This window comes from Sceloporus occidentalis, unplaced genomic scaffold, assembly GCF_023333645.1.
Source record: "Sceloporus occidentalis isolate IW3139 unplaced genomic scaffold, rSceOcc1.0.p SCAF_40, whole genome shotgun sequence".
Taxonomy (NCBI): Eukaryota; Metazoa; Chordata; class Lepidosauria; order Squamata; family Phrynosomatidae; genus Sceloporus; species Sceloporus occidentalis.
In genome coordinates this window covers 6,627,308-6,644,406 of record NW_028317020.1, presented here as the reverse complement: position 1 = coordinate 6,644,406, position 17,099 = coordinate 6,627,308, and the positions used below count along the sequence as shown (strand labels likewise).

At 41.7% G+C, this 17,099-nt stretch overlaps 1 protein-coding gene across 1 annotated transcript; it reads right to left on the bottom strand.

The window, feature by feature from the left end:
* Window positions 1-6,270: 6,270 nt before the first annotated feature.
* MLEC (malectin) lies at window positions 6,271-9,831 on the bottom strand. The gene is made up of 5 exons (XM_089489653.1): window positions 9,645-9,831; window positions 8,710-8,888; window positions 8,409-8,585; window positions 7,841-7,898; window positions 6,271-6,497 (listed from the first exon to the last, which is right to left on the bottom strand). The coding sequence occupies exons 1-5, from the start codon at window positions 9,829-9,831 to the stop codon at window positions 6,271-6,273; spliced, it is 828 nt and encodes a 275-aa protein (XP_089345779.1).
* Window positions 9,832-17,099: the final 7,268 nt, after the last annotated feature.

The window sequence follows — 17,099 nt, the reverse complement described above, 5'->3', positions numbered from 1 at the left end:
CCTGGATCAAACTTTCCCAAAACACCGGGTTCTTCTGCTGACGTCACCGGCACCGTCCGCCTGTCAGTGACGTAGATTGGATGCGTCCACATAACAGAGCAGAAGACGGAATATCACGTGAGAGTTGTAAACACTAGGTCACGTGACTTGCTGGCGGTTGCCGCTGGAAATGGTTAGTCTGCGTATGATAGAAGACACGGAGGATTACGTGGTGTGGGGCTAGTGCTGCTCTCCTGCTCATTGAGTACTTTATCTATCTGCCGGTCCATACGGGCCAGCCAGGGACCAGTGACTATTTACTGAAGCCCATATCCTGGCTGCCATAACAATCTACTTATCGTGAACATATTCGATTTGCCTAATTTTTCCTTTGTTCGATTCATGATTTTCTATTGTGTGTGCCTAGAAGGACACTAAACAGAATGACCTTATTCGTGCATATCGAAAACAAGATATCTGATCACCAAATCGTGTTGCCAATATTGTGGGATCTTGCATTCCATTTTAAACATGTTGAGTCCATCAAGGTTGGAGAAATAATGAAATAGAGGAGCCCACCTAATAAAAATAATTTCTCTATTATTCAGGTTCTTAGCTGTAAAAGCCTGGTTTTTTTACTATCTTTGTGACCTGATGAAGACCCAATTGTTATTCTGTACAATGCCATAAATAAATGTGTATCTCTTTATTCAAATAGCAAGCTGGGGTTTATTTTCTAATTGGAGTTCATTAAGGTTGAACTGAATTGTCTCAGTCCTTGAACCTTTTCTGATCCCCCTAAATACCAATAACTCATACCAAATGTTATACTTCTGTCCTAATTACAGCAATTATTAAAATGCATTTATGGCGATCATCTTGAACTTGATCTCATTAGGATGCCCCATCAATTAAATTAATAAAAATGTATTTAAAATGACATGGCTTTTTAAATGTATGTTCATATTTCACACCGTAAGTTATGTTGAGCTCAAGTTAAGGTTTCGTGGAGAGGTGAAGAAATTTTTGTCGCTGCTGTCACAGGTTCTCAGGACCAGTTTATCGTGCTGTATCCCCCCCCCACCATGACACCAGTCATTAAGGATTTAAACCACTGGGGTTTATATCCTAAAGAGAGTGTTGACAGGATAGCTTGCAGAGTTGTGTTGCCTGGAGAATTATACTAGTATATAGAGCATTAGATAGGAGAGCTGTATGTATCTACCCACCTAATGCAGTCAGATAAGCTATATCCCCATTAGGAAAAATACATTTTAACAATGGTTTCTTCTTTAGTGACGTACCTTTATTTTCCCTGTCACGATTACTTGTGGGATTGAACAGACATTAGCATGAAGTAAGGGGGAGTTCAGTACGCAAAGTGCTATTAAAGTGCAGATTTGCAGCAACTAAACATTGAATGTGTTCACTGCCCCCTGGTGGCATGGCTTATGTATTGCAGTTGTGAAAGTGAACCAATGTCAGATTAAAAGCCATTGTTTGCCCATTTTATTTTCCTTGTTGTAAAACAGTACATGTACATTCTACTTTGTAGACGTCAACTTTTTTTTTTTAACAGGACATTTAAAATAAAATAAAAAAAGATTTTTCATCCCCTTTCTCTCTTGCATTGGGTATACGTACACATTATGTTTATTTACCTGAAATATAAGAAACGTAATAGAGCAAATCTTACATCATATCGTATTAAGATATCTTTACAAATGTGCGCCGTAAATTGGTCTAGCGCTCTGGAGGGATTTGGGCCATGTTCTTTTTATATTGTTACACGTAATGCAAGTCTCAAAGTGATTATACACCATGGTGAGAGTTGTGTTTAACTCCCTGCAGCTTAATGCAAATGTGTCCGAAAGAATAGCTGAGCGGGCCATGTAAAGTGCATTGTTCAAGCAGTGAGGTGAATTTTACTTTTATAAAACAGCATTCATGCTGTACTTGGAGCATACACTCAAGGGGGTTAGCTCTTCATAATGTACAGTAAAGTCATTGAGTGGAAGTTGCAACTCTTTAGTGAGTAAACCCCCTATTAGGGCAGCAGGACACCTATATGCTCTACTCTAATTTTGGCTTAGCGGCACAAAACTAAATTGCTACTTTCATAAAAGATTCGCAACAAGCCTAACTTATTTACAATATATTATGTAAGCTTGCGAGCAGGGCTCTCTCCACCTAATGTATCGGTTTGTCTTAGTCTGTCAATTCTCATCTTGTCATACCCCTTGAATTTATGCATTGTATTAAGCGCTGCATAAACTGTTGGCGCTGTATAAATAAAAGATAATAATAATACATGGCCAGCCAAGCTCTTCATGCAGAAGCAGCAGAAGGTTTGTTCTTCATAATGCATAATCAAATCAAGCAGCTGAAACACAACTCTGCAAGCTCTCCTGTCAATGCTCCCTTTAATATAAACCCCAAGTTCTTAACGACTGGTGTCATGGGGGTGGGGGGGGGGGATAAACTGGTCCCTGAGAACCAAGGACATACCCTGTCATGTGTTTTAGCACCACCCAGTGAACCGGAAAAAAAGACAGCCAGGTCTCCTGTGACAGCAGCAACTAAAATTTGTGGGCCCAAGCTGTCAGATCGAATAGGACAGCACGCTAATTGAGCATTACATTCTACGGCGAGCTGCCGGTGACCACGCCGAGAAATCCTCGTGAAGCGGCAGGGTGGGTAGAGAGCCCAACGGCGTCTCCTGCCACAGTAACTCACTGATTAATGATACAACGCGCATGCGGGTATGACAGAGCTGTCCTAGGGCTGCACACAGCAAGCTGAGGGGTCTACCCTGACTGTTATAGAAGGGAACCCTCTGCTGTACAGAGGAACCCTAACAGTTCAGCTGTATATGTTCTGCTTCTAACCTTTAGAGCTATAGCACACAGTAAAGATCGCACTGGAGTCTAAGCCCAAGCAGGAAGTTTTATTACTTTTCTAGTGGATTCATAATTTGCTCCTAGCCCTAAAGATTTTTTACAACCAGGCAGTCTCTCTCTATAGCTACCATCAGCAAATATGTTAGGGAGACGGTAAATTTAAATCTTGTGATGCGGCAGCAGCTCTCACAGTACAAGGATAAACATCGTGTGTGTGTGTGTGTGTGTGTGTGTGTGTGTGTGTATTTATATATATATATATATATATATATATATATATATATATATATATATATATATCTATCTATCTATCTATCTATCTATCTATCTGATGGTTCCATTCACGCATATATATCAATATGGTCAAATTATCAATATGAAGACCATTAACATATACCGCTAGGTCTTGCTGCTGTCAGATCGTAACGTAACAGAACAAGAATAAAAAGTATAATAAACTCTTTATTTTCTTTATAAACTGGCAGAAACTGCAGATTTTAGGTCAATCATTACAGATTTTTGGAGCCACCAAGATTAAAAAGGAAACAGAACAAAAGTAATGAGAGTCCAGTCTGTGCACTCTCCCCTTCAAGCAGCGGCACACAGTAATCATAAGACGTACAGCATACAAACACAGATGAGAAGTACAGCTATTCCAATCAACCGCATACTTTAAAAGAAAAAGGCTTGAAATCAGGTGATGGAATCGAGCGAACACCAGAGCATGGCAGTGTATAAGGACCTGCTAGTACCATAAAGAAAAAAAGTCCAGGTGTCAAGACATATTGAAGTGAATTCATGTGGATATCCAATATGCTTTCACAATCTTACGCCATCGCTCTCATTCTCAAATGCAAACAAGGCCCATATAACTTACTACAGTAAACTGCTCAGATATAATTGCACTCTTGTCAGTTAAAGGAAATAGAAAAAAATAAAAATAAATGACTGGAACCAGCAGACACACTTGGAGCAGGGAGGTATAGTACCATTTTCACAGTTGGTACATGACAAGAGTCCCAACAGAATCCTGCAAACACAACCACCGAGCCTCTCCAAGAAAACACTGCATCTCCGTGTAGAGAGCATGAATTCGGAATACGTGGGGCAGAAAGACACGGTCCGACTGGAAAGGCTGTCGCTGTCCGACGCGGGGATCAGTACCATGGGTAGAAGTCAAGTTATCGCAAAACACTACGAGACCTGCAAAGACACCATGACACACCATGGATGTGTAAGCGAGGCCACTAGCTACCAAGGTTTCGGAAAACTTGCAGACTGCATTTCATACAGTGAGAAGGAAATGGGAACAGCTTTAAGCACCTTAAAACAAACGTGTTCCAGAAGGCGAACATACGATTCTATGTTTATTTACAAAACCAGAGCGTTTGTAATTAAGTTGCTGATCCGAAGCATCAAACGCAATGAGCAACACCCTGTGGAAAGGTTCTCCTACGAGGACTGAGTGATCCTGTTTATCTAACAGAGCTTTCCCAATAACTCTTCAGTATAGAAATGTTTGTGCATTAGAAGCGCAAGTATTTTTCGTGTGCCAGCGTAGGTAGAATGCAACTGAACACAGCAACGTAAAAGAGGAACTGAAAGATGGAATTTACCGCAAACCTTTTGAGCTTACCAATCATCTCTTTAGAGATATTTCGGTTGCCCTCGTCTCACTGATTTAAAAATGTCTTGCACATGGTCAGCTGAGCCTATTCCAGGATAAACCTGCAAGGGCTGAACCTTAAAAATAAATGTTCAGTTTCACGTGCTCCAAAGCTGCAACTCCTATATCTTTGTGCACAGCCCATACTATCTTGTACCTTTCTTTTGAACCCAGCCTCCCATACATGAAAGCCACCAGGGTAATTCTATTAGACGGCTAAAGCGTACTCTCCATCCTCGTGATGTTTTGCTTCTATGTGGACGGTATGAGCAGGTAGGCAACACTGTGGTTGAAGTTCATTATCCATACCTCCCAGAACATAGTTGGTTGTGTCTATGTTCCGACGGAACCACCCGTAGCCAATATAACGGTCTGATCTACTGAAGGTTATCCAGATTGCTTGCAGACTCAGATATTGCTACTCCGTAGTGTGCAACAGATGGCTGAACCTACATCTAAATATCACACCTAGAAAAGGGGGCTGTATGAACACAAGGCAGAGGGGGTCACTGGCGCAGGCCCTCCACACATACACACAAAATGCAAAATAAAAAGGCACTGGGGGGGGGGGTTGATGAAGCAGCAGCAGAAATAAGGGCACCCTCCAGATACATCCCTAGCAAAGGGGAATGCCAGCCAGTCACCCAGGATTCTTATAACCTATAAAACAAACAGTATCGATTACTTGATAATAGTTATAAAAACACCCAACAAATGGATGTAGCTCTGCAGACTACTGTACATTTCTCACATCTGACACACGCATTTGTCCTGAACAATGCCTAAACACAGGACCTCGCTACAAATAACAGTCTGCCGAAGAATTACGTGGAGCGCTCTGCAACAGTTTACAGGTGCTTATTGGAAAGCTAGTACACCTAATGCCACTTCAATCCCTCCACTGGCAAAGTGAACACTCAGCAGGACAAAGTCCTAAAGAAACTCAACCAAAATTGTGGTTCGAAGAGACAAGCCCGGGATGGGTAAGACTGCAGTGTTACAGTCTTTGTGGGGGGCTAGGGTACATAGTGGGTCAATGCATCCTACAACAGAGACTGTTCGTTCAGTTAACCGAAGACATGGAAAATGTATAGTCATCAGAGCAGGATCCCTTGACCAGCTCAGCTTTCCTCCCAACGCATGGCAAGAAGACACTGTGGCAGAGGGCTCAGCCGTTTCACAGACCAACAACACCGCTAGCCTTCCAACCACCACAGAAGAGCTACAGTTGATGTTTCTACTGGAGGTTCAAAAGGTTTAATTCCAGAGACCAGACAAGGTAAACACAAAAACATGCAGTGTCAAGGATAAAACCCCCACAGCATCTCTTCGGTACCGATCAATGGAGGTTACATCTAAAGCGCCAATTCGGTGCATTAGGAGTATCAGCAGTACGTTCTGCAATTTCAAGCTTTAATGCAAAAAAAAAAGAAAACATAGCTTGCCCTTAATGGCTTCAGAATCACAGGCCTAAGTTGTGCATTGTGACGGAAAAGGCTCTGGTGATGAACTTGCCTTCAACTGCAGCTCCATGTCCATTAAGTATACATCCCTTAAATTCTGGAAATAGTAAACTCCTCCTGCCAAGGAAACCTGACCTTCTCCTCAAAGTCTATTTCTGCTTCATGATTGATAAATTATGAGAAAAAATTCAGGAAAACAAAAAGCAAAAAAAAGGCATTTAAAAAACAAAAACAACCCTAAAAATAATGGACATTTGGCATCTCATAGTCGACACAGGCAGAATAGTGTAGGAATAAACACACCAAAGGCTACCAAGATGGGAAACATGAGGCTGCTGTTGTCAGAGGCATAAGGATTAGGGGTGCGAGGACCAGACTGCACCCGGTTCTTGTTACTCTGCTTTTTGCTGCTAGATACATCATCTTCTTCCTCCTCCTCTTCCTCTTCTTTTTTTTCCAGGCCAGGGTGAGGCTGTAACTTCGGAACTTCTGGTAAAGGAAAACACACACGTGAGTGTGGTGTTTGTGTATGAACGTATGGTGTCGTGCGTGTATTAGTGCATGGCGTTATCATGCATTAGTTACAATATATATTTAGTAATTTGATTTACTAATAGTTTCATGTATTGAATTATCAGTTAATAAAATGGATTCATGTATTCACTTATAAATGTATTAAATGGGTCTTATTTTTTCTATTATATATTGTGTGCTCTTTATCTTCATATGTATTTATAAATGTGTAATGTAACATTACAGAGTACATTACAAATCAATAGGCCTACAGGAACCATGAGGTCAAATGAAAGTATGGTCTCCTGGTTGAACTGGCTTTTCCTGCTAGTGATGTCATCGCTGACAAATCCTCTCCATGCTGCGGGGACTCTCAGAGTCTGCAGCGATCCCCATCAGGTCGCCTGCCATAATACCTTGCACATGTATGCTGTAGCCCCATACATGAAAGCCACCAGGGTAATTCTATTAGACGGCTAGAGCGTACTCTCCATCCTTGTGATATTTTGCTTCTATGTGGACGGTATGAGCAGGTAGGCAACACTGTGGTTGAAGGTCATTATCCATACCTCCCGGAACATAGTTGGTTGTGTCTATGTTCCGACGGAACCACCCGTAGCCAATATAACGGCTATATACACACACATACACACATGCATGAACATATGCAGGGGAGTGTGAGTATCCACTTGTGTGTTTTCCCACCCTTAGAAGGTGAAAACACTGCACTACACTAAGGGTAGCCATGCAGCGTTGGCGCTACGAGGTCTGCAAGTTGGTTTCATGAAGAGAACCGGGCACTCAGGCCCAAAAACTGTCCTAAATAGACTTTTCTCCCGATAAAATTGTTTTATGTGGATAATCAGAATTGGGGATAAATTAGCTAACTTGGGGGATACTGATGAACATAAGTTTGTTTAAAAAGTTTTAATGCAGTGGCTCATTTTGTGGGAAAGAAATACAGCAAAAACCACAAACTTTGTTAGTGATTACTGATGAAACGGCTGCATGAAATACATCCATATGGTCCTAGAGAAATGCCACAAAAGTATAATTAAATTATTCATAAAAAATGTTGTGCATAAATGACTTTTCAAAAGAAGGCTCTACTTGTGGTAAGAAAGAAAAATGCTCTGGTCCTGTACAATAAACAATCCCTGGTTGTGAAGAGTGAGAAATGCATAATTTCTTTGTATTGCAGATGAAAAAAATGTAGTTATGATGTGTAGGAAAATAACACCCAAAATAAAGTTCAAAGGACGTTTTTATGCACAGCGCTGAAAGGGACTTTAGAGGAAATTACAAAACTCCTGACTCACCATCTAGTGTTCCCTTCATAAGGAACAATGCACACACTTTGGGGTTGTCATAATATCCCTATAGGGAACAAAAAAAACAAAAAACACACAAATTAGCAAGTTTACCCAACGCACCATTCTAATATCCTCGAAGATAAGTACCTATAAACATTTTTATATCCGTGTTAGCATTAGTCATATACAAGGGTCTTAGCAAGGTACTTTTTCCACAGAGAAAAAAAAAAAAAGTTAAATGACCCTTCATATTACATGGTTAATGTTGGCATAAGAAATTTGTCCTCTTGTAGTGCAAAAAAAATTGCATCCGATATATATCAGCCGTTAGCCAAGTAGCTACCAATATTTTACTACCAGCGTGTACCTTAATACTATTTTATAGCCATCAATATGGAAATGTTGCTTGCTGGCTTCCTCAAAATTAGCACAGTCTTCATTCTGATCACCGCACCTACCCGGCAGCCATGTATGCCGAGGGGAATGCGGTAATCGGACAGTCGATGTTAAAGTGGGATAGAAGTAATTATCACCGCACATATTGATCTGTGGAACGATCACAAGGTTACATTACCTTTACAAATTCCACATTGAGCTTCCCAGTGAAAGTGGAGACTTCTCCTTGCACACTCAGCTTCCCTTTCTTAATACTTATGGGGATGATCTCATCGTGGGCCGTGCTGTGTCCCACACGTTCAAATATATCCAAGTCCTTCACAACAGTGTGGCCGTTGACACGCACATCAAACACCTGGAGGTGGAAGAAGGTAAAGCATTCATTGAGATGTTCCCGTTTCTACTACCTGCAGGTGCAGTAAACCATCTGCTTGGTTCCCAAAGGACATGCCATCAAAACAGCAAAGCAGTACTTTTACCTTCTGTTGGGATTGTGCGAAATACACCTCTGCAAACTTCAGCACAAGGACATATTCTCCCTCCTCTTTGATGGGAATTTCATACCCAAAACTGTCCTCGTTGTAACGCTCCGTCTGGTATAAGACCTGATCCTCCGGGTTGGATCTCAGAATGGGCAGCTTCAAGCCATAATCAGATGCTGCAGATGAATAAAAAAAAAAGTATATATCTAGATGATTCAAGTAAGCCAAACGTCTGATTAATTCCTAAAACATAGGCAAAATGCACTTAATCGGTACAGCCTAAAAACCGCACACATGCAGGTTTTCACTGTTTCATCGCACCATACGGCAGCTTGCAGGCCATCGAATTTCCTAATCCTCACTAGAATCAGCACCAGAAGCATGAAATACAAAGTTGTCTTTAGTAAAAGCCCAAAATGACCATCAATAAGTTTCAAAACTGGCAGGACTACATCAAGCTACAACTATAGCCAAAGCCACCATATATCGTACACATCATTTGTAAGCCGTTCGCTCATCACGACCGCTCCGTATTCCGTGTATTTTTATGCAGGGTTGCGTTTTTCAGATTGTATTTTCCAGGCGAACTGGTTGTGATCAGGCATAACCTTTCCACACACAGGAGAGTCAAAAGTAACCGTGTCTCTCATTCAAACATGTCACACGCCGAGTGTATTACAGCTGCCAGCTGCACACCAATAAGACACCATTAAGGAGAACTTGTCTAAGACAATTTTCGACAGTGCCTCATAGAGACCAAAATAATTCGCTGAAGAGTTGGAGGTCGGTTTCCGGTGCTCCATTTATCAGAGGCCTGTAGCCAGTGCAACACTTCATTTCCTTTTTACAGTCACACCGAACACCTGCTTGGCTACCCCCCCCCGAGTCCTGCTCCTGTACTCGAAATCCAGGCCCTAGGACTGCAAACTAACCTCTGCCCACTCTACCCTCCAGTGGGTCTTTCCGGTAGTGGATGCCATGGACGTCCACATGGGCCTCTCCTCCTGCATTTACAGCCCAAATCACTTTGTCAGCTAGACCACCTCCCTCCACTGCAAGCGGTCCGAGCACAAGTAAAACGGTGGCCAAAAGGCCTAGCATTGCCCAGATACTGGGCATTTCCCCGGGCGACAAGGCGAGCGTTGCACAAAGGCAGCGTGCAAAACCCGGTACTAGGTAGCCTCTCTCTCCAACTCCTCCCCCTCACCGGCCCCAGGCGGTTTGCCCGCAATCCGCCGCCCCCAACCCGCACATTTCATTCACGCTCCCCGAGGCCTCAACCAAACTTGTCGGGTTTACCCTACACCCAATCACATTCGCTCACGCGCCGCCCCGGCCTAGTAAAGGTTCTGATTCACCAAACGACGAAATGGAGGCGGAACAATGACTGATGAATAAAAACACTGGCCAATCATTTGCCGGCAATACATGGGACGGAGCACGAAAATTTGAAGTGTGGTTGAGGTGTAGAAACCGGTTGGTCCGGCTGGCAAAAGGCGGAAGTGCGCGTAGCTTCCAAAACCCAAAAGGAATTACACCAACAGAAAACTGAAAACGTCATTGGACCGGAGTCATCTTATGGTTTTATTGTGTTCAATTGCTTTGCGTATAATAAAAAAAAACACACAAAGATCAAGTCAAAGTTGCGCTGTGACCGCAGCCAATCAGTGAGCTCCAGCGCGGCTTGTCGCAGGGACTTCTGGGACTGCCCAGCCCCCGAAAGGTGCTGCTTGCGATGGGACCTGTTGTCTTGACAACGCACATCGCTTATGTACACGTGAATCTATGTGAAGCATGGATAAAACGGGGGCGCGTATACATATAATAGGGCGCTTATTTTTATAGTTGTGTCTGTAGCCTTGATACCGGATCATATACGTGACGCGGTTATCTGGCATCTCCGGCCGACCTCTGGTAGTAGTTAGAATAAAAACGGTTTGGTTGAGTATTTGTCTTCCGTTCTAGGGTGACTGATCTCACGAAATACAGCAGGGGGCGCCCTGTGGTCTTACTGCTTACGAAGCTTCATTGAGGCGGGTTGGAATTGGGAGTTGTTGAACCCGTTGGGTTAGTGGCAATTCATTCACATTACGGTTTCAGTGGATGGTGGATTGCAACTCCCATCGCGCTCAGCTAGAGAGGATCGAAGGACCTTTAGGGTTGCTGTCCTTTCGAGAAATATACAGTTGTATTACTAGATATTATTGGCTCTAGTTAATACTGATCTGTAAAATACCAGATTAGAGCTAGGTTTATACCAGAGAGAGAGAGAAAAACAGGGTTAAATAATAGATGGGATACATTGTAACTCTGTACCCCATGTGCCTTTTTTTTTTTTTACAATAAAACGAGAATTGATTACCGTAAAAAAAAAATAATAGATGGGATACGGCTTAATATCCAGCAAATGGAGTCATTTGGATTCTGATATGTATGCGCCAGAATGCAGGGAACTGGCAAACCAAGTGAATACTAGAAAAAAAAGGATTGATTTTTGTCATGGATCGGAAAAGAAAGAACGTGGCAAAACATCATGTGTGGATAGATAGTCATGATGTCACACTTTACCCACATCATGTGTTGGGGTGACATCACACACTGCACTTGAAACATAGCTTCATACAATCTGACAGTAGTTGGGCCATCTTGCTTACCTGTAGATGCCTGCCGTAAAACAAAAAAAAAAGTCTTTACTTGGTCCTCGGTCGTGCTTTAGGTCCAGGATAGCTTTATGTCTATCCCATGCATGTTTAAATCCCCTCACTGTATTAAGCACGCCTGCGCATGCCCATTAGACACGTCGGCACCCTGTTGGGCACTGGCTAACAAGCAGCATCAAATCTCCCGTTATGTTTTTGCTTGTCTACTAGTTTCACAAAGGAGTAGCCTGCTTTTATTGGGCTTATCAGAAGGGTAATTGACAGGCTTTAAAAATGGAATTTAGGGCCGGTATTTATTCTCTGGAAACCAAATCAACACTTTTCACCTGTAACTGAAGAATAAAGATAAAACATGGATATAGCTGTGTTACAGAAAATTAAGTCTTTAGTAGAAGTTGATATTTTTTTATTGAACCAGAAAAATATATAAATATACATAAGCTGATGAGTCCTCCATGTGAAGAAGAGATGTCCGAGGTGCTGAAAGCTTATGTATCTTTACATTATTTACATCACAACAATTGTGAGTGGAAGTCTGTGTTGCACTTCCGAGAACAGAGACATAGAAGAGAAGATTACCCAGTGACAGATAATCCCGCAGTGAAAGTCCTCATTAGATGATCCTATTAACGTTGGCTGTTAATGAGATCACACTTCCGACTCCTGATTACTGTGATTACAGCTTCGGTCGCTTGTACATAAAGCCTTTGTAAATACACCTTTTGCTAAAGGCTGTTGCTTTGCTGATGTCATCAGCAGTATTTAATAGTAAAAATGCCAATTTGACTTATATTAACTTATTCCTTATTATTATTGGCACTTATGGTCATGCTAAGCATAGAGCTGGGAGTTTTATACACAACTAAAATGTTTTAAAATTGACCAATGAGGCATACTGTGAAAAATAAAGCACATCATCAATAAAAGAAACTATTGCGTTGTAAATTCATGGCACTCTTGATAGAAGGAGTTTACAGATCCACTGAACCACAGTTTGGTTTGCCTCCTAGTTTTGGTGTCTAACACTAGTATTAAATCTTTAACAGATTTCTTTAGCAGAACTGTGGGTTATTCACTAAACCATGAGTGGGAGCTCATTTAGTCTCATGAGGAAAAGTCAGTAAGATAGACTATAAACGTACAGATTGTTGATACTATCCATCCATTATATAAAATACCATCTGCCAATTCAGTGATGAAGCCACACCAACCCATTGCTAGTAAATGATGATTATGATGATAGGGACCTTGTTATTAGAAATTGTGCGAGGAGAAGAGGTGATGAGCGATCTGCTCCCGCTAAGTGAAATTACACAAACTTAATATTGTCTGCTTCAGGTATCTTCTGGAACAGATTGCATTTAAGTAAAAAAAAAATTGTATTCTGAGTTATCATTACTAAGAAATATTTTCTATTTATGGCCAGAGCTTTCTATGTGGGTTTTGCGTGAATCAAGAGTTTTAAGAGCAGTAAGAATGTCTGTTCAAGTAAAATATATACTCAACCCCTTCTGGTGCGTTCACAGCTGGGGACATTGCAATATATATTTCTATATATATCTCTCTCTCTCTATAAATATATATATATATATCACAGTAAAGTAATTCAGAGAGTAGTTCAATTTCTAAGTATTTGCGTCATAGGATGGGTAATAGGAAGCATTTCAGATTAACCAGGGATAATGTATACAGTAGAACTATATTCAAGCCACACAGAATGATGTATATTTTATAAGTGTCCTAAATGAAATGGTACATGAAAAGCTATTTTGTATTAATATGGTAAATAGATAAGCTTTAGCAAAGGCGCTTCGGTTAAAAAAGCAATAAAGTACTTGTTTTCAAGCATGGATAAGCGTCATTTCTTGGCCTGTTGCACACCTTGGTCTACGTAAAAGACCCTGTGTCCATGTCTTTAAAGATGACCCTTAAGGCTTAAATATAAGTCTTACAAAGAGAATAATAAAATACATACATACTGCGTATGTGAATGTGTTCTCCCCAAATATTTTAGGTACACAAATCAGGGTGTAGCCAAAGACAGAGAGGGTGGGGTTGGGGGCAGAACTGGGATGCCGGGATGTAGCGTCATATCCCAGCATGCTGAATCTAAAGATGGGCAGCGACTTTTAATGAATTCTATGGACTGAGCCAGCACAGTCAGCTTCCATCACGTAATTACGCCAGTTGGGGAAATCAAAGATCTCCTTTGTAACCGGCCCATTGTGCAGCTGGACACTGGAGGGGGCCCCAGAGGGAGATCTGTCCCCGGGACCTGCCGCCCTGGTTGGCAAGGCTGGGATACTTCACCGTTCCCACATACTGCAAAGGAGTGACAGAGGGGCAGCTAAGCAAGAGAGAAAAAACTGGGGCTGTCCCCCCAAAACCGGGACACTTGGGAGGTATGTGAATGTACTTGTAACGGGTTCACCAAGAGAGCTGTAGTAACTCCCAGAGATCACCCAATATCCTCCTGTTGTCCCCGGAATCATTTCCAGCACCAGCCAGCATGCGCACCTTGGAACCCTGCCATGTGAACCCAATAAGTAGACACAACTACCTTCAATTGATTACAGCAAGAATGAACATTTTATTGATGTAAAACATAGACTCATATATCCACAGAACTGCATTAACAGAAATTAACAGATATATGTATACAACCCAACCTTTAATTCCCCTGACAGCAATACTATTAATGGGATTAGTTAAATAACAGTTCCCATCTGTGCTATCTTTGTTTGACAGCCAGGCTGGAGCCATCTCTGAGTACTTTGGGGGCCCTGCATGACAGCTCATTCTGTCACAGTACTGTTGCAGAAATATACTTACTGTGTTTTAGGTCTAGAGGAGAAATTGAGTTACAGTGATATAAAAGAGAAGACGTTAGTCAAACTACTAGTATTGAGTTGCATATTAATGAACACGGGGCAAAATTAGTAATGAGTCTAAGACTGTGACCCAAATATGAGCAACAATGTGATGAGATTATAGGTCATAATCAGTGTTCTGCAATTCTCTCCTACCAGCCAGAATAACTTTAGCCCCTAATCTTCTTCAATACTGGTCCATCGAGGGAAAAAGGGGCATTTGGCCCAGGGTGGCAAGGAGCCCTCGCTTTCTGCTTACTTGTTGTGTCATTGATATATTTGCATGTGATGCACAACAGGAACATAGAGCGTGCTGTGCTGGGTGCTGACATATGCCGAGATTTATTTTTATAATGTGTTCTCTGAAAAATAACTGGTTATATTTGGACAGTCGGTTAGCTACAGCTAATTTACATCCAGCTTTGTGGGAATAAATACTTACTTTGCATGACAGTACATCTTTGTCTGTGGTGCACTTTAAGGGACACGCTAGCCATCATATGCACTTTAATGCCTATGATAGCTGCATGGTTTCTTTACATTTTGGGGTGCCCCTTGCAAACACATTCTAAAGAACCCCCTCATATGCATTTGCACCTTTCCCTACCCCCCCCAGCTTCATGCCATGTGGCAGGTGTGTTTGGCCGAACACATCTGCCTGCACTAGATATACTTGCCTCTCGTTGGCTCCAGCACTCACTTGGTGAATGCTTCAAGCAGAGTCTTTTCAGGCCCCCTGTGCCCATGTGCGGAGAGTGCCCCCATTTATTTCCATGTGAGCACTTTCCTGCTACCGATTGGCTGCTCAAAGCAAAATGATCAGACCCCAGAGGAGGAAGGCAGCGCAGGGCTGCAGCTTCTATCTCAGCTAAATCATTTACCTTTTTTTGTGTTTCTTTGAAGAACGCATATTAAAATACTCACAGATTACTTTTATATGCATTCTTCTTTATATGCATGCAAGTCACTGGAGGTTGTTCAAAGAATGGTGGCCAAAAGATAGGAAAGACATGGAAAAGATTGTTGGATGTGGAGAGGGAAAGAAATGGGTTGGGTAGGCAAGAAAGGCAAAATAAGCGACAGAGAAAGGTGGGGGCACGTTTTACATTCTCTCTCCGAGCTAACAGACGGCATTTACATATTCTGATTACTAATCCACATTAATCTGCCACACTACAAAAGGATTTAGATCAATATGTAAAGTATGGCCTCATTCCCATGACAAGAGAGGCAGACAAAGGACGAGGAGGCAAAGGAAGACATCAAATGAACTATAAATAGACAAAAAATTACTGATTTATCTCGGTCTCGCACTAAATAGAACTGGCTTTCCTGTGAATATTCAGCTGTGAAGAGACGAACAAAGATTGTCAGTATTTACTGAAAAAAGGAAATGTTTTATCAAAGACAAAATGAGCCAGGAGCCATGATAGCGGGTGAAATTACGTAGTACTGTCAGGATGTGCTAGTTAGACGTATTTACAGTACAAATCTAGTGATTCACAGGCATTAACCCAGTTGCAGAAGACACCACCTCACTACCCCTTAAATCAGGAGATCTCAGAACCACGTTGTGTTTAGCGTTGTGTCAGCCTTAGAGAATCTGCCATCCTAAGTGATTACTGGCACCCCTCCGGCATGCACTTGCTTTCTAATACAGAAAAGAACCTGGTGATGCAGAGCCGTAGCTGGCTCCTTTTGTGCCCGAGGCAAGAATTGAATATTGTTTCCCCCCGGCTATTTTTTTTACAGAGGTTATTTTATTGACACTGCCTTTGCACACACCTGCCCATAAACACACACACATATACACATACACTTCACTTACACACGACTGCCCACACATACTGCTTATATATATAGCTGCCCATAAACATATATATATATATATATATATATATATATATATATACATACACACATACACTGCTTTTACACACACCTGCTCTGAAGACCGGCCCCGGGGAGGTGGCTTCTCTGCTCGTCCCTCCCCTATAGATACGCTACAGTTTTAGGGGCTTTGTGTAAACTTGTGTTTTTTACTGGCTACACTCAGTTATGTAAAATAAAAACAATCTCTTTTAACAGCTTCTTTTAGGAAGCTGACAGAATTCAACCAACTTCAAAGTAGTTTAAATATAAAAAACAGAAGACGTATATAATTATATATAGTGTGGTAGTTCAATATTTAAATGTTGTTGTTTTTTGTATTTATAATTTTGCGTGAAAGGGAAGTCACGCTGATTCCCCCTCGCAGCTCTACCCAAAGCCAGTGCCTCTCTCCCCTCACCCTTCCTACGGCCCTGTGGTGATGCCCCCACCCTAATTTCTCAGTGCCCTAGATATTAGGGAGATTGGCCAGGTCACCCATATGTTGGGGTTGGTCTTGTTTCAGGATGATTTTTAGGAGTCTTTCCAGTATAGGAAAGCAGAACTTTCCTACAGAATGACCATATGGGCCCTTCAGTAGGGGATACTTATAGAAAATGTTTATTGGTGGGTTGAATTAAGGGATATTTTGTTTATGGGAAACCTCATTAATTAGGAGATCTGCACATACAAATGCAGTTTGAACAGGAGAGAAAGTTAACCCAAGGTACCACAATGGGCATTCTTTTCATTCACAGTATTTTTTGGTCACTATTTGCTTTTTTTCCCCAGTAGTTTTTATTTTGTTTGTCTAAATAGAATATAAAGGATATATTATGATGTAAGATAAAATATATACTGCTGCCCCATCTAGTTTCCAGGTGAAGGTACCACTTGGGAACCTGAGCCCATGCACACGGGTACTCGCTATGCCTTGGTGCGGATATGAATATCTGAAGAGAACATATGTCACAGAGACTATAATAAA

Coding starts and splice junctions, on each gene's coding strand:
- MLEC (XM_089489653.1), bottom strand. CDS start 9,831: ATGCCCAGTATCTGGGCAATGCTAGGCCTTTTGGCCACCGTTTTACTT. Junction 8,889..9,644: donor GGAGGGTAGAGTGGGCAGAG/GTTAGTTTGCAG, acceptor ATTCATCTGCAG/CATCTGATTATGGCTTGAAG. Junction 8,586..8,709: donor TCGCACAATCCCAACAGAAG/GTAAAAGTACTG, acceptor TTCCACCTCCAG/GTGTTTGATGTGCGTGTCAA.